General features: G+C 44.8%; 1 protein-coding gene across 1 annotated transcript; it reads right to left on the bottom strand.

The window, feature by feature from the left end:
• Positions 1-2,838: 2,838 nt before the first annotated feature.
• LOC105945555 lies at positions 2,839-11,196 on the bottom strand. The gene is made up of 5 exons (XM_031902006.1): positions 11,001-11,196; positions 5,891-6,076; positions 5,627-5,698; positions 3,753-3,833; positions 2,839-3,572 (listed from the first exon to the last, which is right to left on the bottom strand). The coding sequence occupies exons 1-5, from the start codon at positions 11,049-11,051 to the stop codon at positions 3,222-3,224; spliced, it is 741 nt and encodes a 246-aa protein (XP_031757866.1). The 5' UTR covers positions 11,052-11,196; the 3' UTR covers positions 2,839-3,221.
• Between the last annotated feature and the right edge of the window lie 143 nt (positions 11,197-11,339).

Raw genomic sequence — 11,339 nt, 5'->3', positions numbered from 1 at the left:
CAGAATAGCACTCAATAGTAAGAAATCCAAGTCCGGCTTGGGACTCCTCCAGTTACATGGGAGTAGGAGAAACAATAGGTTAGCTGAAAGCAGTTCTAATGTGTAGCGCTGGCTGAAAGCTCAGACTCAGGCACACTTTACTGCTGCGCTGCAAGTTGGAGTAATATCCACCCCCCCTCCCCCCCAGCAGCCGATCAGCAGAACAATGGGAAGGGAGCAAGATAGCAGCTCCCAGTAGGTATCAGAATAGCACTCAATAGTAAGAAATCCAAGTCCGGCTTGGGACTCCTCCAGTTACATGGGAGTAGGAGATACAATAGGTTAGCTGAAAGCACTTCTAATGTGTAGCGAAAAAAATGAAATAGTTTATATGATATAAGTAAAGTTTAATAGCCAGAAACAGAAAGGGGCAGACGGATACTGTTTTCACTATAAATCGTATTAAAAATAACTTTAAAACCAGTAAAAGTTTGGAATCAACAGCAAAAATGTTATTTTCAGGTTAACGACCCTTGTAGTCATGCGAATTTCCATTCTAATTTTCCTTTATAAGAAACTGCTGGGCAATGTCCCGGCTTCCCATCCCGTGCCGGAGCGGATAATTGGGCCCGGTGGGTGCAGGACTGGCACTGGGACCAGTCTATCCCATAACGAGGCCTTAAATCTGCCTGGAATGGCCGGATTCCGTAGGACGGGGGGTCGGCCAGAAAGTACGGAATGAGGTGAGATGCTGAATATAACGAGCGCAATATCTGCCGGCGCTATCAGCGGCTCGTTTGGCTGTTTGTTTACTCGCAGGTTACGTTGCTAAGTGATATCATGGAATTTCATTTCCTTCATCGGCCGCAACTTCCAAAAGGGAAGGAATCCAGGGTATTTTAAGGCTGCTGGAAGGTCAGGGAGCTCGGTGTCAGGAAATGATCCGCGGAGTCAGAGCCAAAACAGCACGAGGGGAACCGGCCCGGCTCCTGATCCAGGGAACGTAATGGGGTCACATTATCGGCTGAGGAGCTCGCAGTCAGGTCTGTATTGGGATTCAAAGCAGCCCTGGCATTCCCAGTACCCAGAGGCACAAACAGCCCCCCCAGCCCAATAAATAGTGACTGTCTGTGGCACCTTACAGCCCCCCTGGCATTCCCAGTACCCAGAGGCACAAACAGCCCCCCCCCCAGCCCAATAAATAGTGACTGTCTGTGGCACCTTACAGCCCCCCCGGCATTCCCAGTACCCAGAGGCACAAACAGCCCCCCCCCCCCCAGCCCAATAAATAGTGACTGTCTGTGGCACCTTACAGCCCCCCCGGCATTCCCAGTACCCAGAGGCACAAACAGCCCCCCCAGCCCAATAAATAGTGACTGTCTGTGGCACCTTACAGCCCCCCTGGCATTCCCAGTACCCAGAGGCACAAACAGCCCCCCCAGCCTAATAAATAGTGACTGTCTGTGGCACCTTACAGCCCCCTGGCATTCCCAGTACCCAGAGGCACAAACAGCCCCCCCCCAGCCCAATAAATAGTGACTGTCTGTGGCACCTTACAGCCCCCCCGGCATTCCCAGTACACAGAGGCACAAACAGCCCCCCCCAGCCCAATAAATAGTGAGTGTCTGTGGCACCTTACAGCCCCCCTGGCATTAGCTTGAACCCACAGCCCCTGGGGCTACACAGCGGGGGTATTTATATAAACTATAGTAGGGTTTCTGTAGCAAACACCCCAGCTGTACCAGTGCAGGAATGGCTGCCCCCGGGGCTACACAGCGGGGTATTTATATAAACTATAGTAGGGTTTCTGTAGCAAACACCCCAGCTGTACCGGTGCAGGAATGGCTGCCCCCGGGGCTACACAGCGGGGTATTTATATAAACTATAGTAGGGTTTCTGTAGCAAACACCCCAGCTGTACCAGTGCAGGAATGGCTGCCCCCGGGGCTACACAGCGGGGTATTTATATAAACTATAGTAGGGTTTCTGTAGCAAACACCCCAGCTGTACCGGTGCAGGAATGGCTGCCCCCGGGGCTACACAGCGGGGTATTTATATAAACTATAGTAGGGTTTCTGTAGCAAACACCCCAGCTGTACCGGTGCAGGAATGGCTGCCCCCGGGGCTACACAGCGGGGTATTTATATAAACTATAGTAGGGTTTCTGTAGCAAACACCCCAGCTGTACCGGTGCAGGAACGGCTGCCCCCGGGGCTACACAGCGGGGTATTTATATAAACTATAGTAGGGTTTCTGTAGCAAACACCCCAGCTGTACCGGCGCAGGAATGGCTGCCCCCGGGGCTACACAGCGGAGTATTTATATAAACTATAGTAGGGTTTCTGTAGCAAACACCCCAGCTGTACCAGTGCAGGAATGGCTGCCCCCGGGGCTACACAGCGGGGTATTTATATAAACTATAGTAGGATTTTTGTAGCAAACACCCCAGCTGTACCAGTGCAGGAACGGCTGCCCCCGGGGCTACACAGCGGGGTATTTATATAAACTATAGTAGGGTTTCTGCAGCAAACATCCCAGCTGTACCGGTGCAGGAATGGCTGCCCCCGGGGCTACACAGCGGGGTATTTATATAAACTATAGTAGGATTTTTGTAGCAAACACCCCAGCTGTACCAGTGCAGGAACGGCTGCCCCCGGGGCTACACAGCGGGGTATTTATATAAACTATAGTAGGGTTTCTGCAGCAAACATCCCAGCTGTACCAGTGCAGGGCAACAGTACATTATATTTTTGGTGTTACTGTTCCTTTAAAAGTTTAACGTAAGAATGAAATTCTTCTCAGTTTCCCTCCCAGACATTCTCCTGCATAAACATCTCAGAGAAGGAATGATAAAGAGAAGTCAGATCTAAATTTGTATATTTCATAGTTTATTAAAAAAATATATACATATAGTTAAAGTATTTTCGAGGAAAGATATTCTGAAACGTTTGCCCTTCTGCTCAGGGCTGCAGTCTCCTCTCCTACAGTCTCCTTCTTTGTAGGAATCGCTGGAGGAGACTTTATTCAACCACCCTCCCACCCAAATTTATCTTTTTCATTCAGAATTTTTTACAAATGCAGGGACCCATAGGGTTAATATGCCCCTATGGCTTTAAACCCTACAACTTCCCAGTCTATGCTGTCAAATGGCAGTATTTTCCCTCTCTGTTCATCAATGTCTCTTTTTGCAGTTCTTTTCTGGTACCAAATTCATGTTCTCGGCATAAGGAATATAATCCCGTCTCAGGTGTCTCTCAATTCCTTCTGCTCGTTTCCGTGCCCAGTTCCGTTCTTCTGGGTTTTGTTTGGAGGGCGACAGAAACTCTTTCTCACATTAAAGCCGAGCCTTTTCTTTTTGGACTTTGGTTCTTGGTGTTGAAAGAAATAAGTGCAGTCTGTAGGAAAACTCATTGCACTTTCTTCTCTATGTTCTGCTGCTTCATCACTTTGGTGCTGTATAATAGGACTTGGTTCTGCGTCGCTCTCTGTCTCAGCAGAGGCTCCATCTTTAGTCTTTTTGGAGCTCTTTTTGTAGCACCAATACAGACAGAAGAGGTCCAGTAGGACAATGAACTTTTCTAATGAGAATAAGTCCTACACGGATAAAGAGAAAGAGACTCGTCACAAAGAACATTATTTCCCTACATATTATTTCCCTTTATAGTAGGAATATATTATGTTGCACTGAGAAGCAGCCTGGCTTAGATAGTTATTTGTTTTCTAATTCCCATCTATTCCCTGGGCAGTCTCTAAATACCATCTATTGCAGCTTACCATAAGTTCCTCTGTAAGAGTCGATTTATTCTCCGTAGGAAAGACGAGGAGCTGGATATATGGCACAATGGGCAGGAAATCCTACAACAGACAGAGATCAGTTAGTCAGACAGTTGGACACTCAGTAAATCAGTGATGGCAGCAAAAGGCGACTGTCAGTCACGCACCCTGGGCTCCATGCACACAGTCAGCTCAAACATATTATTATTATAATTAACATTTATTTATAAAGCGCCAACATATCCCGCAGCGCTGTACAATAAGTGGGTTTCATACATTGGACATACAGAGTAACATATAAAGCAATCAATAACCGATACAGGAGGGGAAGGGAGCCCTGCCCAAAAGAGCTTACACTCTACAAGGAGTAACATATAAAGCAATCAATAACCGATACAGGAGGGGAAGAGAGCCCTGCCCAAAAGAGCTTACAATCTACAACAATAGGGCAAGATAGAGACAGTAAGGCAAGGTGGAGACAGTAGGGCAAGATGGAGACAGTAGGGCAAGATGGAGACAGTAGGGCAAAAGGGAGACAGAAGGGCAAGATGGGGACAGTAGGGCAAGATGGAGACAGTAGGGCAAGATGGAGACAGTAGGGCAAGATGGAGACAGTAGGGCAAGATGGAGACAGTAGGGCAAGATAGAGACAGTAGGGCAAGATGGAGACAGTAGGGCAAGAGGGAGACAGTAGGGCAAGAGGGAGACAGTAGGGCAAGAGGGAGACAGTAGGGCAAGAGGGAGACAGAAGGGCAAGAGGGAAACAGTAGGGCAAGATGGAGTCAGAAGGGCAAGATGGAGACAACAGGGCAAGAGGGAGACAGAAGGGCAAGATGGAGACAGTAGGACAAGATGGAGACAGTAGGGCAAGATGGAGACAGTAGGGCAAGATGGAGACAGTAGGGCAAGGTGGAGACAGTAGGGCAAGGTGGAGACAGTAGGGCAAGGTGGAGACAGTAGGGCAAGGTGGAGACAGTAGGGCAAGGTGGAGACAGCAGGGCAAGGTGGAGACAGCAGGGCAAGGTGGAGACAGCAGGGCAAGGTGGAGACAGCAGGGCAAGGTGGAGACAGTAGGGCAAGGTGGAGACAGTAGGGCAAGGTGGAGACAGTAGGGCAAGGTGGAGACAGTAGGGCAAGGTGGAGACAGTAGGGCTAGATGGGGACAGTAGGGCTAGATGGGGACAGTAGGGCAAGATGGAGACAGTAGGACTAGATGGGGACAGTAGGACAAGATGGAGACAGTAGGGCAAGAGGGAGACAGAAGGGCAAGAGGGAGACAGAAGGGCAAGAGGGAGACAGTAGGGCAAGAGGGAGACAGAAGGGCAAGAGGGAGACAGTAGGGCAAGAGGGAGACAGTAGGGCTAGATGGGGACAGTAGGGCAAGATGGGGACAGTAGGACAAGATGGAGACAGTAGGGCAAGATGGAGACAGTAGGACAAGATGGAGACAGTAGGGCAAGAGGGAGACAGTAGGGCAAGATGGAGACAGTAGGGCTAGATGAGGACAGTAGGACAAGATGGAGACAGTAGGGCAAGATGGGGACAGTAGGGCAAGATGGAGACAGTAGGGCAAGATGGAGACAGTAGGGCAAGATGGAGACAGTATTATTATTATTATTATTAACATTTATTTATAAAGCGCCAACATATCCCGCAGCGCTGTACAATAAGTGGGTTTCATACATTGGACATACAGAGTAACATATAAAGCAATCAGTAACCGATACAGGAGATGAAGAGAGCCCTGCCCAAAAGAGCTTACATAGGGGCCAATTACATGTCAGTCTGATGGGATGCGATTGGTAAAACAATTAAACCCACACTAATCATTTTATATCCATAGAAAATATTCTTTCTTAATGATCCCAGTTTACCTGAAGGATGGCGCTGCTCAGCTCTGGGTTAGTGAGCTGACTCTCTATAGGAGGGATGGGACACAGCAAGCCCTGCAATAGGAAATAATCACTTACTGACTCAGTAAAACACAAGATAATATATTAGTAATTGCCATAACATTCTGCCCTGTATAGAGTCACATGGTACTGAGCACGGGGTTTCTGGGTTATTTGCCCCACGTTACGCCCTTTTGTGCATCAGTAACACGGAAATAAACAAATGAAAGACAAATAGTGACTTACATCACATCTTATATCCTGAGGGATTAGTAGCACAATGGGCCTGGGCTTCTCCTGTACCAACGGGGCATCGCTGCTCTCTGCATAACTGCCCCTTTCAGCTGGCACGGGGCAAACTGGCCAGGACTCCGTGTAGCCTGCAATTTCCCTATAAGAATATTCCTTGGAATCTTGTTTGATGTCTCGTTCCTGTAAGAGAAATGTGAGTGGGTCGGATGTTTGGGGCATTTGTTTGTATTTATTTCCTGGTATTTATATAGTTCTGACACGTTATACAGGGCTTTACAGGGATTATACATCAGTCCCTGCCCCAGTGGGGCTTGTAACAATGGGTATAAGAGCCGTCGGGGCGAGCGCCACATCCAATGGGAAAACCAAATATAGATATATATGTGCCCTAGAGAGATCTGGCCAATTCCCATTGGGGGGGCCCATACACGGGCAGATAAACTGCTCAATCAGTCTGAGGGACTCAGCAACTTATATCTGCCCCTGTATGGGGCATCTTTACCATTAAGCACTAAACTGGCACATTAATAAATAACACTAATAACTGGGACCCATAATGGTTCTGATCCAATTCTGATATATGAACCCAGGAATATAAATAGAACTTACATATAAAAATCCGGTAAAAATTAGAAGAGTGAGGATTAGTGACTTCATGGCTGAAAGATATCACTAATCTGACAGTGCAGCTGTGAGCAGCCCTTATACCCACTGGGCTCATTGTGATGTCATCACTCCTAACCATTGTGATGTCACCACCAACAGTCATGGTCAAGTGACTCCAGCTCTGGGGTTTGTTTACTTTACCTAAACAGCTTAAATACAAAGCCCTTTTTAATAATCCCAACAAAATAACAGGGCCCAGGGGCACCATTGAGGTGTCAGCACTAACAATCAGGGTCACGTGACATTATCTCTGGGGTGGGGGGGTTGTTCTTAGAAACAAAATAGGAAACACTTACAGAGTAGGGCAAATAAAAAGCATTATATATTTTGAATTACCTTTGCCAAATAAACTCATATAGATATACAGTGCTCCTTAGGGCCAGGGCACACAGCATTTCTTACACTTCTCTCTGCTTTTTTTTTCAGGCTGAGAGAAGCAGATCCCCTCGCATCCCCATCTATATCCAAAATATATGCCCCAATATACCCGCTCTCTCTCTTCCCCCCCAACCTCCATGCCGCTCTGCACCGATGCATGTTGTATGGGGTAGGGCAAATGAACATCATGATATATTTTGAATGACTTTTAGTTATTAATACTAAATAAACCCTACGTATTGGGTACTAAAACTCATTTTCCTCTGGCCTTGAAAGTCGTATAAACTCACATGGTATATGGTTGCATCATTGTTGTATTTATATAATGTCCCAATAAAGCTTGAATCGTTCATAGGAAAACTTTGAGTTTACATTTGAAAATCCCAAATTTTTGAGTATCGGTAAAACTCAAATAATTTGAGTTTAAACAGACGTTAGTTTCCATGAATCCTATTTATTTTTCCCAAATAGGAGTTGCCCCAGCAGCCATTTTAGAAGCATTGGCACTCATTCTTGGAAAACAATAATATGGCAATGAGCATTTAAAAAAAAAAAAAAATTAGCATTGTTGCCCCCAACCCTCTATGGTGGCTGCACCCGTTTTGTGATTCTGTGGCTTCCTTTGTGTTTCAGCAGCATTATTATGTGGTACAAGTGGGCACAAACTCAGCGCTTTATTCAGGGCATTGCTTGTACTGTTACTATCTACTGGGATGTGGGGCAGTTCTACCCCCTACTCTATAGGGTATGTGATTGTACTGTTACTTTCTACTGGGATGTGGGGCAGTTCTACCCCCTGCTCCCTGCTCTATAGGGTATGTGATTGTACTGTTACTATCTACTGGGATGTGGGGCAGTTCTACCCCCTACTCTATAGGGTATGTGATTGTACTGTTACTTTCTACTGGGATGTGGGGCAGTTCTACCCCCTGCTCCCTGCTCTATAGGGTATGTGATTGTACTGTTACTTTCTACTGAGATGTGGGGCAGTTCTACCCCCTGCTCCCTGCTCTATAGGGTATGTGATTGTACTGTTACTTTCTACTGGGATGTGGGGTACCCCCTGCTCTATAGGGTATGTGATTGTACTTTTACTTTCTACTGGGATGTGGGGCAGTTCTACCCCCTGCTCTATAGGGTATGTGATTGTACTGTTACTTTCTACTGGGATGTGGGGCAGTTCTACCCCCTGCTCCCTGCTCTATAGGGTATGTGACTGTACTGTTACTTTCTACTGGGATGTGGGGCAGTTCTACCCCCTGCTCTATAGGGTATGTGATTGTACTGTTACTTTCTACTGGGATGTGGGGCAGTTCTACCCCCTGCTCCCTGCTCTATAGGGTATGTGATTGTACTGTTACAAAAACACTTATTTTGAGCATACATCCATATTAAACATAACATTGCTGTACAGAGAGGAATCAGAGACATTATTACAGGTATAAGACCCGTTATCCAGAATGCTCGGGACCAAGGGTATTCTGGATAAGGGATCTTTCCGTAATTCAGATCTCCATACCTTAAGTCTACTAAAGAATCAATAAAACAGTAATTAAACCCAATAGGGTTGTTCTGCCTCCAATAAGGGGTAATTATATCTTAGTTGGGATCAAGTACAGGTACTGTTTTATTATTACAGAGAAAAGGGAATCATTTAACCATGAAATAAACCCAATAGGGCTGTTCTGCCCCAATAAGGGGTAATTATATCTTAGTTGGGATCAAGTACAGGTACTGTTTTATTATTACAGAGAAAAGGGAATCATTTAACCATGAAATAAACCCAATAGGGCTGTTCTGCCCCAATAAGGGGTAATTATATCTTAGTTGGGATCAAGTACAGGTACTGTTTTATTATTACAGAGAAAAGGGAATCATTTAACCATTAAATAAACCCAATAGGGCTGTTCTGCCCCCAATAAGGGGTAATTATATCTTAGTTGGGATCAAGTACAGGTACTGTTTTATTATTACAGAGAAAAGGGAATCATTTAACCATGAAATAAACCCAATAGGGCTGTTCTGCCCCAATAAGGGGTAATTATATCTTAGTTGGGATCAAGTACAGGTACTGTTTTATTATTACAGAGAAAAGGGAATCATTTAACCATTAAATAAACCCAATAGGGCTGTTCTGCCCCAATAAGGGGTAATTATATCTTAGTTGGGATCAAGTACAGGTACTGTTTTATTATTACAGAGAAAAGGGAATCATTTAACCATGAAATAAACCCAATAGGGCTGTTCTGCCCCAATAAGGGGTAATTATATCTTAGTTGGGATCAAGTACAGGTACTGTTTTATTATTACAGAGAAAAGGGAATCATTTAACCATTAAATAAACCCAATAGGGCTGTTCTGCCCCAATAAGGGGTAATTATATCTTAGTTGGGATCAAGTACAGGTACTGTTTTATTATTACAGGGAAAAGGGAATCATTTAACCATGAAATAACCCCAATAGGGCTGTTCTGCCCCCAATAAGGGGTAATTATATCTTAGTTGGGATCAAGTACAGGTACTGTTTTATTATTACAGGGAAAAGGGAATCATTTAACCATGAAATAAACCCAATAGGGCTGTTCTGCCCCAATAAGGGGTAATTATATCTTAGTTGGGATCAAGTACAGGTACTGTTTTATTATTACAGAGAAAAGGGAATCATTTAACCATGAAATAAACCCAATAGGGCTGTTCTGCCCCAATAAGGGGTAATTATATCTTAGTTGGGATCAAGTACAGGTACTGTTTTATTATTACAGAGAAAAGGGAATCATTTAACCATGAAATAACCCCAATAGGGCTGTTCTGCCCCCAATAAGGGGTAATTATATCTTAGTTGGGATCAAGTACAGGTACTGTTTTATTATTACAGGGAAAAGGGAATCATTTAACCATGAAATAAACCCAATAGGGCTGTTCTGCCCCAATAAGGGGTAATTATATCTTAGTTGGGATCAAGTACAGGTACTGTTTTATTATTACAGAGAAAAGGGAATCATTTAACCATGAAATAAACCCAATAGGGCTGTTCTGCCCCAATAAGGGGTAATTATATCTTAGTTGGGATCAAGTACAGGTACTGTTTTATTATTACAGAGAAAGGGGAATCATTTAACCATGAAATAAACCCAATAGGGCTGTTCTGCCCCAATAAGGGGTAATTATATCTTAGTTGGGATCAAGTACAGGTACTGTTTTATTATTACAGAGAAAAGGGAATCATTTAACCATGAAATAAACCCAATAGGGCTGTTCTGCCCCAATAAGGGGTAATTATATCTTAGTTGGGATCAAGTACAGGTACTGTTTTATTATTACAGAGAAAGGGGAATCATTTAACCATGAAATAAACCCAATAGGGCTGTTCTGCCCCAATAAGGGGTAATTATATCTTAGTTGGGATCAAGTACAGGTACTGTTTTATTATTACAGAGAAAAGGGAATCATTTAACCATGAAATAAACCCAATAGGGCTGTTCTGCCCCAATAAGGGGTAATTATATCTTAGTTGGGATCAAGTACAGGTACTGTTTTATTATTACAGAGAAAAAGGAAATCACTTTTAAAATTCTAACTTATTTGATTAAAATGGAGTCTTTGGGAGATGGGCTTTCCGTAATTCGGAGCTTTCTGGATAATGGGTTTTCGGATAAGGGATCCTATACCTGTATCACCAGAGGTGCAGGGCTGTTTGCAGGGCATCCTTAGTTACAGTTCTCCCAGCTATGACCCAGTGAAATATTAACCCATTACTGCCTTTTGCCATTCCTCTTACTTAGGCCTTAGGCCCACCTATAGTGGGGACACAAATTGGGGCTATAAATGAAATAGGGGGGGGGGGTATTCCACCTTACACAGGTCTGTCTTGGGGCAAATGTCTCTTTAATTACCAACATGTGTAACCTGCTCACTAGCTCAGTGGGATTATAGGAAAGAGACAATATCTGCACTTTATTTTGGTTAGTAACCCCTTCCTGCATCACGGGATCTATTCCCGCCAAATCACCTCACGCCTCAGAGATACTCGGCGCGCTATACAGCCGCACACACTGACACACCTGTACTACGGTGTCCCTTGTAGGACATCTATGCACCGAATTCAAGTTCATTCTGCCCTATTGCCCCTTTAAAAGTCTGTATTTCTTAGAAGGAAGTCTGCGGGATGAAATAACAGGGCAAATAGAACCGTTGTTATTATGTTGCCCATAAGAAAGATGGCGGAGGACAGAAGCCTGATATCACTTGGAGGCGGGGCTAAGAATAACATTCAGAGAACATGGGGGAGGAGGGTTCATGGAGTAGGCGGGGCCTGTCAGAGTATGAGGAGATCGCACAACTGCTTCCAGAAGTGGGGGAGGGGGGGAGGTGCTATTAGGATTTATTTTTTTGCAATATTG

Source organism: Xenopus tropicalis, chromosome 5 (assembly GCF_000004195.4).
Source record: "Xenopus tropicalis strain Nigerian chromosome 5, UCB_Xtro_10.0, whole genome shotgun sequence".
Classification (NCBI taxonomy): Eukaryota; Metazoa; Chordata; class Amphibia; order Anura; family Pipidae; genus Xenopus; species Xenopus tropicalis.
The sequence above is the reverse complement of the archived record's forward strand: the minus strand, read 5'-3'. Positions and strand labels throughout refer to the sequence as shown.